The sequence below is a fragment of the Melanerpes formicivorus genome, unplaced genomic scaffold, assembly GCF_026170545.1.
Source record: "Melanerpes formicivorus ecotype bairdi unplaced genomic scaffold, bMelFor1.0.p_v2 SCAF_225, whole genome shotgun sequence".
NCBI classification, from domain to species: domain Eukaryota; kingdom Metazoa; phylum Chordata; class Aves; order Piciformes; family Picidae; genus Melanerpes; species Melanerpes formicivorus.
In genome coordinates, this window is record NW_027142577.1 from 79,170 (window position 1) to 91,395 (window position 12,226).

At 61.3% G+C, this 12,226-nt stretch overlaps 1 protein-coding gene across 1 annotated transcript in view; it reads right to left on the reverse strand.

Moving 5' to 3' along the window:
• LOC137458139 (hydrocephalus-inducing protein homolog) overlaps positions 1 to 12,226 on the reverse strand; it is a 66,415-nt gene that overhangs the window by 20,624 nt on the left and 33,565 nt on the right. The window contains exons 24-37 of the mRNA XM_068169822.1: positions 9,410 to 9,587; positions 8,935 to 9,065; positions 8,081 to 8,214; positions 7,009 to 7,145; positions 6,125 to 6,252; positions 5,840 to 6,031; positions 5,307 to 5,456; positions 4,506 to 4,745; positions 4,041 to 4,215; positions 3,109 to 3,264; positions 2,423 to 2,596; positions 1,315 to 1,490; positions 711 to 854; positions 291 to 474 (exon numbers count right to left, since the gene is read on the reverse strand). Of these exons, the coding sequence (XP_068025923.1) occupies positions 291 to 474; positions 711 to 854; positions 1,315 to 1,490; positions 2,423 to 2,596; positions 3,109 to 3,264; positions 4,041 to 4,215; positions 4,506 to 4,745; positions 5,307 to 5,456; positions 5,840 to 6,031; positions 6,125 to 6,252; positions 7,009 to 7,145; positions 8,081 to 8,214; positions 8,935 to 9,065; positions 9,410 to 9,587 (2,299 nt within the window). The remainder of the gene's footprint in view (positions 1 to 290; positions 475 to 710; positions 855 to 1,314; positions 1,491 to 2,422; positions 2,597 to 3,108; positions 3,265 to 4,040; positions 4,216 to 4,505; positions 4,746 to 5,306; positions 5,457 to 5,839; positions 6,032 to 6,124; positions 6,253 to 7,008; positions 7,146 to 8,080; positions 8,215 to 8,934; positions 9,066 to 9,409; positions 9,588 to 12,226) is intronic.

Below are 12,226 nucleotides of genomic sequence, written 5' to 3' on the forward strand. Positions count from 1 at the left end.
CCCAAACCAGCACCAGTCTGGCACAGAGGCATGGTGCATAGCCGGCTGCTGCTCGGACATTGAGCCCCAGCAGCTTGCACCTGGGCCCAAGCTTCAGTGCTGGAGACTGAGAGAAGTCTCCCAGCCTCAGCTCTGCTGTGTTCTAAGCAACAGTGAGCTGCACCAAGGCAGGAAGTCGAAGGCTTCCTGAAACTACCTCTCACCAGCTCTGCTGCTGAACCAGACACATGTGGACAGGGCTGAGGGCTCTGGAGAGAAGCCTTGGGAGGCAGGGAGATGAGGATTCTCACCTTCCTGCTCCTCTGCAGCTGCCTGCCTGGCTTGCCAAGAGGCAAAATCCTGCAGCAGGTTGACAAAATAGATGCGAGGTTGGTTTCCAACAGCTTTGAGCAGGCAGAGGAGAGCAGACACTGTGCTGCCTGCAAAGAGGCTCTGCAGGCCATCAAACACCACTCCCTGGGAGCAGTCCCTCAGCTGTGAAGAAAGGCCAAGAGAAAATCAGCTGTGCCATGCTGCAGCTCTGGGCCACTCAGTGACAAAGGTCACCAAGCAGCTGTGCCAAGCTCTGAGCTGTCCCCACGGCCCTGCCAGCTGCTGGCATCTGCAGCTTCCCCCAAGGAGCCCAGGACCCCTCCAACAGCAGGACTCCTCCTGCTCTCCCAGTTGTGCCTCTCCAGCAGGAAGGTGTCCTTTGCCCCCTGGCCACGCACCTGCAGCCTTTCAGAGAGGATGGCCACCAGCAGCTCTTCGGGCAGCACGCAGCTCACCGGGCCCAGCTCTGCCACCGTGCTGCCGCTGGGGCTCAGCCAGGGCTGCGCAGGAGGGGCAGAGATGAGAGGAGAGCCGGAGGAGCCCTGCAGTGTTGAACAGCACCACACTGAACATCACCACAACATAAACCCCCTTGGCACCCCCTGGGCAATCCCAGCTGCTGGCCTTGGAGCTGAGCTCTCTCCCTAGCAAGGGACTGAAAGGAAAGCGCAGGCCAGCGGCTCCGGGGGACAACCCTGCAGAGCACAGCCCTGGAGCAGCAGCCCCCAGCGCTGGCACCAGCACACAGCACAGGAAGGACAAGCAGCTGACCAGGCCTCCTGGACTAGCCTGATCTTCAGCTGCCCAGGGCCAGGGGTGTGTCCCCATCCCCGAGGGACTGAAAAGCCAGAAAGATGTGGTGCTGAGGGACACGGTGTAGTGGTGACCTGGCAGTGCTGGGTCAGCAGCTGGATTTGATCATCTTGGAGTCCTATCCCGACCAAAACAGCTCAAAGGTCACAGAAAGTTCCCTGGCATCAGCCAGGGCAGGCCATGCCTCACCTGGGAGCCTGAGGACTCCGTCGGAAGCTGTCTCTCAGCAGAAGCCTGCCCCTTGCCGGCCGCAGCTCTGGGCTGGCCTCGGGAGCTGAGGGGCTGCTGCCTGCCGTTGTCCACAGAGCTCTGGGGCCTGGCCTTGGTGCTGCGCCGCCGCCAGAGGGCAGCAGCTGCCCTCACACCTGCGGAGGGCCCAGAAGGCTCAGGGGGCTGCTGGGAGGAGCACACCAGCACCTTCCACCCCAGTGGGCACCCTGGCAGGGACACTGCACTCGCTGTTCTCCAGAAGCAGCTCCTTCCCTGCTCTCCTCTTCCTGTGGCAGGACAGACCAACCTGGCACTGCAGTTACAAGCCAGAGAGGTTTGGATGCCTTGCCCCACCTCCACTGTCCATCTCCACGGGAGACAACCCTGCCAGGGACCCAGACCCTTCTTCCTTCCACCAGCTTTCAACCCAGGCAGGTTCAAAGCTGAGCAATGCCAAGGTAGCCCAAGCAGAGCCAAGCTGTGGCCTCAGCCAGCAGAGCCTGGGCTACCCACTGCCCCATAAAGGCTCCGCCAAGAGCTTGGACTCAGGTGGAAAACAACTCAGTGTGCAGGAGCTGCAGGAGCTGACAGCACCCCCAGGGAAACCGCGGGAGAAAAGAGCTCAGCTACAGCATGGCTCTCATCTCAGACTCCTCTGGGAGCTCCTGCCCTTCCTCTTGGCCTTGTGAAGCCACAAAGTCAGTCACCTCATGCCTAAGGAGCCACTTCAGAGGGCTGTGCCTGCTGAAAGCAGGCAGAAGTTCTGCCTGATGGCCATGAGGGACAGGGTGGAGATTGCACGCAGGCAAGGGAAAAGCTCTGAGAAAGATGCTGGGGGCTTCCCCACCCCTAGCAAAGGAAGCTGTGCAGAGAAGGGCAGGGCAGGGCAGGCAGAGTGCCCTTGCATGAGCCCTTCGGCTGGCGTCTGAGTCCCCAGGACTGCTCTCTGCAAGGGCTCTGCCCTGCTCTGTGCTGCACCCCTGCTCCTCAAGAGCCCCCGGGGCTCTGCCACTGCTCTGGAGCCAGCAGAAGCAGGAAGCCCCGGGGGCTGCAGCAGCGCTGCTCCGGGCCCAGCCTGTCTCCTTACGGCCATCCTGTGCCTGCTGGAGGCTCTGCTGGCTGCCGGCGGCGCTGCACAGCTCCCGGGCTCGCCGCCCTGCCGCGCTGCTCCCGGCCGCCACGGCCTCGCTCACCACAGCGTCCAGGGACAGGCAGGCGGCGCCGTAGTGCTTGGCCAGGGCGGCCGCTGCCGACGTCTTGCCTGCAGAGAGAGGGAGGCTGCTTGGGGACCCCTGCGGCCGCAGGGCTTGCCGGGGACAGGCTCTGCGAGCTCCCCAAACAGAGGAGGACTTCATCCCTCCCTTAGGGAGCCACTTCAAGCCTGGGCCTGGGGCGCTGCTCTGAGCCCTGTGCCACCACCACTCAGACCATCCCCTGGCCTGTGCCGCTTGGCGTTGCCTCAGGCAGCAGCTGGGCACAGTTTAGGGCTCGGGCCGGGCTCGGCACTGCTCCACAGGCAACAGGGACACCAGGCACCGTGCTGCCATGCAGCAAGGGGCACATGGTCACCCTCCTGGGGGGAACCAGAGCCCAGCTGCATGGACACCAGATGAGCCACACCACTGGCACCAGCTGCTGAGGGCCTGGGACCACCCCAGCAGAGCTGTGCCTCCCCCTGCATCGCTTCAACTGCTCAACCCAGCACCGTGCTCCACCAGGACATGCCTCTCCTGCTTCCCCCCTCCTCACAGCCAAGAGCTCCAGCTCAGGTACCTGCCAGGGGTGCCCCATGGATGATGAGCACGATCCCTTTGCGCTGTGGGGCTCCTTCAGCGACGCTGAGGTACCGGGCGAGGGCCCTACGGACTGGGCTGGCCTCCAGTTCTTCTGTGGCCTCCTTGATGCTGGTGGAGCTTGGCTGATGCTCAGCTGTGCAGAAATGGGTAGAGGAGTCAGCCTCCTGCCTACCTGTGATCCTCACCATCCCCTCCAGCCCCTCAGATCCTGGCAGAGGAGACTCTGCTCAAACCAATGTCACATCCATGGACTTCCTTTCAGCTTGTGCAGATCAGGCTCTGCCCTTGATGCTGCTGAACATGCCCCTAAGTAAATGGGGTGGCAGCAAGAGGAAAGCAGAGCATGCAGCAACACCTAAAAGGACTGAGAGAAATCTCCTTCCATCAACTGTCTACATGGTCCTCATGGGAGCTTGGTCCCAGGTCCTGCTGAGTAAGGAGGGCACAGGCAGAAAGGGGCATCTGACAGAGCCCCAAGGGAGAGGCTCCACCTGGGTGCTTTAGAAATGTCACTGCAGTAGATGTGGCTTGGCTCTGAATTCACCAGAACAGCCCTTAGGAGGTCACCCAGAGCACCTCAGCTTGCAGTGCCAGGGAGGAGAGCAAAGGCGCTGAGCTGCCCAGGACAGCTTCACCATCAGCCTGACCCCAGCAGCTCCCGGGGCAAAGATGTTCCTTTGGGGAAGCTGAGGAAAACTCCCAGACCTCTGCCTTGGCCCTGGCCCTCCTGCAAGGGGACATTTTGAGTTCTTCCCCAGACAGGGCAGACAGAAGCTTGCTTTGCTTGCTCTCATGGCTGTCACAAGTGTCACCCTGGACCTGCTCCACCAAGCTAGGGAGTGAGGAGAGCTCAGGGGAAGGGGGCTGGGCTCCCTGCTGAGCCTCCACTCGAGACAACCAACGTCAAACCTTCAGCCTTGTCCTGGGCTGTTGGGTCTTGAGGACTGGACCTGGCCTGCTCATCCTGCAGCCTCTTCTGGCCCTGACAGCCCTCTAGCAGCTCTGGAGGCAGCTGCTCCCCTGGGGCACGTGGAGGCAGCAGCAAGGTCCTGCGGCAGTCGTAGTCTTGCAGCTGCCGCAGGATCTGTGCATGGGAAAGGGAAACCACTCGTGGGAGGCACTGCTGGAGCTCCAGCACAGGAGCTCCAGCACAGGAGCAGCTCCCCAGCCAAGCCATCTTCTCCCTCGGGCCTCCCTCCCAACACCAGGGACTAGCCAAGCCCCTCCACAGCCTGCCAGCAGAGGAGCTAACCCTGCAACACCACCAGGCTTTGCCCTGGCTTCTGTCTCCAGCTCCCTGGCACGAGGCTGGGAATGCTGCAGTGCCCTGAAGCTCCAGGAACGTGGCCTTGGGGACCAGACTTTGTCTCTTACCTGCTCCTCAGCAAGGTACTGCTGGTCAAACTCCAAGGAGTAAAACTCGATGGGGAACTCACAAGGGTTCTTCACCACCACTGTGCCCTGTGCCCCGGGGCTGGATGGCAGCACTGGCCCCAGCTCCAGCACTTCAGGCTGGAACTCCAGGCGTGGCTCCAACCCACTGCCCGAGACCAGCAGCTGGAGGTGCTGGCTGCTCTGGCAAATGTTGATCTTCAGCTGGCTCAGGTAGGGCTTCTGAAAAGAGAAAAGTGCAGAAGCTCCTCCATGAAGTGCCAGGTGGCAGGGCCTCAAATTCACCCCATGCCCCAAGGCCAGGGATGGTAGCAGCACCTCTGAGGGGAATGGAGAACAGAAAAGAGGACAAGGAGGGATGGTTTGGTACTGAAAAAGGGAGATGCAGACCCCAAGGAAAGGAGATGTTTTGGAAGCTGAATGCTGAGCCTCTGGCCCAGGCTGCCCAAAGAGGTGGGAGATGCCCATCCCTGGAGCCCTCCCTGGGACAGTGCAGTGCTTAGCAGAAAGATCCACAGGGTTATCCTGCCCAGTGCCCTGGCACTGCTGTGTTGGGCAAAGAGCAGCCGAAGAAGAGGGGCAGAGGAGGCAGACAGGAGGGAGGGGAGTGTCCTCTGCTCAGTGTTTGGCTCTCCAAGCCCCCTCTGCAGAGGCTCCAGCAGGGGAAGCTGAGCTTGCAGAAAGCTGCATGTCGAGGAAGAGCTCAGTTCCTGCTCCCTGCCTGGGCTCTCCTTCCCACACTGCCCTGCCAGACCTCCTGGGGCTGACATCCACCCAGCTCACCTCTTCCACGGGGGAAAATCTAACTTGCAGGTTGCACCACTGCCCAGGGTCCAGGACTCCAGCTGAGGGAAGCACCTCAAAGACAGAGGCCTTGGCCTTCAGCTCCTGCAGCAGCTTCTGACGCCTGCTGGCTGGCAAAGCTTTGTCCACCTGAGCACAAAACCAGGGGGGTGAGGTCTCCTTGCTCTGGCAGGACACAGCTGGCTTCCTGCAGTGCTGGCACTCGTGGGGTAGGAGCACACATCCAAACCAGATGTGGCCAGCACTGGCCTAGAACTGGTGGCAAAATGTGGAGGCAGGAGAGGCAGCTGGGGAGGGTGCTCCTCAGAAGAGGAGCAAGGGGTGAAGATGGCAGAAAGTGAAGCACCAGCTGGTGAACAGGCCCAGGGGCTGCAGCTTTGCTCTGCACCCTCCAAAGCCTCCTCAGCCCAGCTGGAGCCCAAGCGTTCGAGCAGCCAGAGGAGCAGAGAGGACAAGAGAGGAGAAAGAAAGGCAGCCAAGAGGCTCCAAGTCACACCCTGTCTGTGCTTTACCTTCTGAGCAGGCTCCTCCCTGCTGAGGAACCACTGACAGGGCAGTGGGAGCTGATTGTAGAGCCGGATGGTCTCTTCCTGGCACTGCCCACACTGGACAGCAGAGAACTCCAGCCTGGCCCTGGAGAGGCTGAGGGAGGGCACAGCCACCTTGGCACGGAGGAGGACACGACATGTGGGTCCTCCTGCAACCTAGTGAGGGACAGAGCATCCAGGTGAGATCCCAGCCTGCCAGCTGCCCCAAAAGGCAGTGTGGGCACAGGGAGGGGGGGAAGCAGAGGGCACCTTGATGGGCAGCAGTGCCTCCACCTCGCCCTGCGGCAGGGTGGCACTTTGGGGCTCCAAGCACACAGTGAAGGTTCTGCTCTGGGAGCAGGGCAGCTGCTTCACGAGCCCCAGGTCCACGCTGAAGCCTTCAACAGATGGAAAGGAAGCAGCTGAGGCACAGGGGACATGAGATGGCTCACAAGCACCTTAAGTGTCCTGGCTAGCAGCTCTGGGAAGGATCTTTTGCACCTCCAGAAAAGCTGCTGCTCCTTCTCCCTTGGCAAAAGCTTTGCACAGCCAGAGCCCAGGAGCCACAGGGGAAAGGAAAACATTGCAGCTGAGGAGCTCCAGCAAGTGCAGGGAAGGACACTCAGAGCTCTTCAAAGAACTCCCATGCCATGGTGCTCCCTACAAGCAGCTGGGAGGAGACCTCTGAGCACCCTTTCTGCACAGCAAGGCAGCGATTGGTGGTGCTGCAGCCTTGCCTCAGGGCTGATGCCAGAAGCTGTTGGGATACCCCCAGGGGAGGCTGAACACAAGCCCCAGGACCTGGTGAGCCTCACACCAAGCAGCTCAGCACCACCAAGGCTCCAGCTCCTTGCAACACAAGGCCAGAGAGTGCACAGAGAAGCTCAGCTGCTGCTGCTGGCAGCCAAGTGCAGAAGGTGCTGAGAGGTGCCCAAGGTGCTCACCCACCCAGCCCCTGCAGGGCAGACTTAGGGCAGCCACAGGCAGGCCAGGCCTCTGGGCACTGCTGGCCAGGAGAGCTCAGGCTCTAAAGCAGCAGGTCCCAAGGAGGACAAAGCTTTACAAACAAGTGCTCCAAGAGAACTCCCCATGGCCAGGGGCTCAGGCTGAGCTGTCCCAGGCAGGCCACAGGAAGGGTCCCCAGCACTGCCTACCTGTGCCACGCAGGAGCTGCCCACAGACTTGGAAGGACACAGGGAAGTGCCCCGGGTTGGTGACCTTCACGCTGCGCCTGTGGATGCCACCCAGAGCCACGCAGCCAAAGTCCAGGATGTGCTCAGGCAGCTCAGCTCTGCAGGGAGGAGGGAGGGCACTCCTGAACCCACAGCCTGGCCACGTTGCCACAGGATGGGAGGTGCAAATCCACTGGGAAAACTCAGCTCAAGCTGCTGACACCCAACACCTGAGCAGCCGGGGACAAGACTCTGGCCGGTGCCAGGGGAGGCAGGGCCCAGGTTCCAGCAGCTCCCAGGGGCACCTTCAAACACAGCTGGTTCCCAAGGGACACTGCCCACAGCTCCTGTGCCACTGCAGAGAAGCCCCCTGCAGCTCCACTGCTCTCAGTGCAACTGCTGAGCCTGGCCTGCAGCCCAAGCCTGGAACTGCTTCAGGGCCTTGTCAGATTTGAGCCCCAGGAAACCTTCACCCAGCTCTGTCCCCAGAGCCCCAGGGACCACAGCCACCAACACCTGCAAGACCCATGGGCAGGTCCTGTCCAGAGCCATCCCACTGTTCTGCAGAGCATCTTCTGCCTGGGCTGGAGCCTGCTGCAGCTGCTCCTCAGCATGAAGCAGCAGAAGGAAGGACCAAGCGACCTAGGAGAGCCCTGCAGTCCCCCCAGCAGCCAAGCCCCCAGCTGAGACTTTGCCAAGCTGCTCTGGGGCCAAGTGTGGTCTGGTGGGAAAAAAAGGAGGCCAGTTCTGAGCTGCTTCTTTCAGAGCTGCTCAGCAGGAATGCTGTCTGTGCTGTCTGGAAGGGCCTGATGCTCTGCACTGGCTCCATGAAGAGAGCCCAGCATCTGTGGGCAGCTGAGCACCCCCAAAGCTCAGGGAAGTGAGGACACTCAGCTGCTCCCAGGCAGCACGGCACAGCTCTCAGGAGCAAAGCCTTTGTGCTGCCCACAGCTGTGCCCAGCTCTGCAGAGCCCAGCAGCTCTCAGCAGCAGGGCTGCACTGCTGGCTGTCACCCCCAGAGCACCTGCAGGTGGCTGTGGAGCTCTCTACTCACTTGAGAAGCCTGCGGCGAGCCTGCAGCCTAAAGGCAGCTTCCTCTGGGGCACTGCAGGCCACAGCTTCCTGCTGCTCCAGGATGTGCTCCTTGAGCAGGATGTCCTCCAGCTGCATCTGCAGCCCAGTGTCCAGCTGAGGCAGGGAAAGACAGGGGCTGCTTAGCCAAGGTCCTTCCCAGGGCATGGGCTTGGCTCTGAAAGAGGATCCCATCCTGCTCTTCTCGAGGGGGTGATGGAGTCCTCTTGTCTCACTGCTCAGTGCCTGGGACACCTCCAGCTCTCTTGGGCAGCACCTTCTCTCCAGAGCTACCAGCTCCAGCACCCTCACCTGCCCAGACACTGCCTTCAAAGCTATGCCAGACACAGATGGACAAGCCAGGAACTTCTCAGAGCTCCAGGGATTTGCCTGCCCACAGGGAGTGCCGAAGCAAGCTGGACAAAAGCCCTCTGGAGCAGGAGACCAGGAGAGAGCTGCTGCCTCTTGCAGATGAGAGCTGAGCACAGTCCCAGGGCCAGCCCAGGCTGCTGCTCTCAAGCTCTGCAAACCTGGCAGGGCTTGGCCTGGGAGGAACAAACAGCCCAGGGATGGGGCCCCATCAATTCACCCCCATGAGCATGGCCTGCAGGATCTCAGCCAGCTGCCAGGAAGCTCCTCCAGCTCCAGCAGGGACAACCTCCAGGGCTGGACAGCCCCTGGGGCAGCACTCAGCTGATGAGAGTCATGGCTGAGTGTGGGCAGGGAGGTCCCACCTGCTAGCAGGGCCCCAAGAAGCCTGTTGTGGGGTACAAGGGGATGCAGTGACACAAGGGGGAGAGGCTGGCTCCTGCCACACAGGGCAGCAGCTGTTCTCACCGTGGCAGCCAAGTCATCTGGGGTTGGTTCTGTGGCTGCAGCCTCCCCCAGGACAACTTCTCCATCTCTCTCACTGTCCTTGGCCATCTTTTCTTTCACCTTCCTGAAGGCCTTCTCATATTTCTCATTTCCTGAAGGCAGAAACCCCCCAGAGTGCAGTGTGGGCATCTGAGCTGGGCAGCCCCCTCCCCACACCGCCTCTCCCAGAAACACTCTTCCAGCAGCTCTGGGCAGTGGGAGCTGCTCCTCCTGCCTGCATGCTGAGCTTCAGCCCTGCCCAGCTTCCTCCCCCAGAGGAGCAGCTCAGCCCCAGCCAGCTGGTGCAAACCCAGCTCTGCAGGGTGGCTCCTGGGACAGAGCCCACAGGGACTTGCAGAGCCTGGGGAAGCCACCAGTGCTGCTCTGACAGCCTTGGGGGTAGGCCCTGGGGGAAAGCCCAGGGGAGCATCCTGAGGAGCAGCCAGGCAGTGCTCACCTTGGATGTTCCTGGGCAGGTGCAGGCAGAGCCTGGGAAAGCTTCCCTCTCCTTTCAGGCAGACTTCTTGCGGCTCCAGGTGACCCACTTGGAGCTGGAAAGCCTTGCAGAAGGCCCCAGGCGCTTCTGGCAGGTAAGAGACTTTCAGCACCTGCTGCTGGCCGGCTCCAAGGCTACCCTGCAGGGAGGGAATGCACCAAAGAGGCTTTGATGGAGGGGGTGATGCTCAGCCAGGTTCTCCTCTAGAAGACAGCAGACAGCAGCACCTTCTAGCTGTCTGCTTTCCAAGAGCTTGTCTCCTGCCCCAGGCTGCCAGGTCCCCTCCAGAGTGCCAGCGTGGGGAGAGCTGGAAAGGACCTCTGGAGGTCATCACTCCAACTGCCCTGCTAAAGCAGGGCACCCCCAGCAGCTTGCCCAAGAGCAGCATGGCCAGGGGGAGCTGGAATCCCTCCAGAGCAGGAGGAGGCCTTCCCTCAGCACAGCCTGGCCTTTGCTCAGCACCAGCACAGCTCTGCTGCTCCCAGGCTTTGCCTTCAGCCAGCAGGAGCCAGGCCTGACCAAGCAAAGCTCCAGCAGCAGTGCTGGGCAAGGCAAGGGAAGTGCCCCTGCCCTCTGCAGGGCCAGCAGCTCCTCTCACAGCACCTCAGTGGTGGCCACTAGGCTCCTCAGCTCAAAAGGGACAGGGACCTACTGGAAAGAGTCCAAGGGAGACTACACACATGCTGAGGGCCTGCAGCATCTTTGTGAGGCTCAGAGGCTGAGACTCCTGGGGCTGTTGAGCCTGGAGAAGAGCAGCCCCAGAGAGGGCCTCTGCTCAAAGCTCAGCAAGAGCTAAAGGGCTTGTGGGGGACAAGAGGATGGGGCTGGACTCTTGTCAGTGGTGCCCACTGACAGGACAAGAGGCAAGGGGCATCAGCTGGAACCCAGGGAGTTCCAGCTGACCAGGAGGAGAAAATTCTCTGCTGTGAGGGTGCTGGAGGCCTGGAGCAGGCTGCCCAGAGAAGTTGTGGAGTCTCCTATGGAGAGATTCCAACCCCCCTGGGCACGCTGCTGGGGGTGCCCTGCTGGAAGGAGGAGGTTGGGCTGGATGACCCCCAGAGGCCCCTTGCAAACCACCCCCCCTCCTGGGATCCTGGGAGTGCAGGTGGGTGTCCAGGGCTCTGAGCCCCACCTGGGACTCCCACCAAACCTCCTGCCTGTGCAGTTCAACTCAGGGTGCAGGAGCCTGCCCTGGCTCATGCTGAGCTCCAGAGAAAGGCCACAAGGAGGAGCAGAGGGCTGGAGCTGCTCTGCTCTGAGGACAGACTGAGAGAGTTGGGCTTGTGCAGGCTGGAGAGGAGAAGGCTCCCAGGAGACCTTCTGGTGGCCTTCAGGTCTCTGCAGGCAGCTCCAAGAAAGCTGGGGAGGGACTTTGGAGGGTGTCAGGGAGGGACAGGACTGGGGGGGTGGAGCAAAACTAGACAGGGGGAGATTCAGGTTGGGTGTTAGGAAGAAGTTCTTCCCCATGAGGGTGGTGAGAGCCTGGCCCAGGCTGCCCAGGGAGGTGGTGGCAGCCTCCTGCCTGGAGGTGTTTGCAGCCAGGCTGGAGGTGGCTGTGAGCAACCTGCTGTGGGGTGAGGTGTCCCTGCCCATGGCAGGGGGGTTGGAACTGGCTGAGCCTTGAGCTCCCTCCCAAGCCTGACAATCCTGTGATTCTGTGAGCTGCAAACACATCTCTGGCCACACAGCAGCAGAGCCTAGGACAAGATCTAGAACAGAAAGTGTCACTGGGGCTTCCAGAAGTGTCTCTGGCTTCCAGAAGAGCTGTCCCAGGCCAGAGCAAAAGGAAGCAGATCCAGAGGCACCTGGCTCTGGGTGACAGGACACATCTGCAGCCTTCCTCAGCTGCCCACTGCACACAGGGCTGCACTTGCAGGTCCCTGCTCCCCTTCAGGCTGCAGGGAGGAGCTGAGGAGTGGGGCAGGACCTGCCCCCTGAGCCCCCACTCCAGCACAGGACACAGCCAGAGCCAGCCCAGCCCCACTGCCAGCACCATCCACGCTGCCACAGCAGCACCAAGCAGAGCTGTGCCTTCAGAAGCTGGCAGGAAGAGGGCATGAGCCTGGCACCTCTTGCAGGAGGCAGGCAGGAGGAAAGATGGAAGCCATTTGGCTTCCTTTGCCCATGGCACCAAGGGCCTGAGAGAGGAATGCTGCTCCAGCCCAGAGACATCCACCCAAGGCTCAGGAGCTGAGGTCACAGAATCCTGGAAGGCTTTGGCTGGGAAGGGACCTTTCAAGGTCACAGAATCACAGGGCTTGGAAGGGACCTCTGGAGATCATCAGAGCAGGGTCACCTAGAGCAGCTTGCACAGGAGTGCAGCCAGGAGGCTTTGGAATGGCTCCAGAGGAGACTCCACAGCCTCTCTGGGCAGCCTGCCCCAGTGCCCCACTGCCCTCAACACACAGAAGGTCCTCCTGCTGTCAGATGGAACTTGGCTGTTGCAGTGTGTGCCCATTGCCCCTTGTCCTCTCCCTGGGCACCACTGACAAAGCCTTGGCCAGAGCCCCCTGGGTCCCCTTGAAGGCTTCAGAAGCACTGAGGGGATCTGCCCTCTGTCTTGTCTTCTCCAGGCTACAAAGCCCCAAGCCCCTCAGCCTTTCTTCACCAGACAGATGTTCCAGTCCCCTCAGAGCCCTTGGCTGGACCCTCTCAAGCAGCTCCCTCAGGTCCTGACCAGCTCCTGCCCCCTGGGGACCACCACTCACTACAGAAGCTCCAGCCAGCCTCTGTGCCAGCAGCTCCTTCAGGCCTGCAGTGAGCAGGGACAGCTGCAGC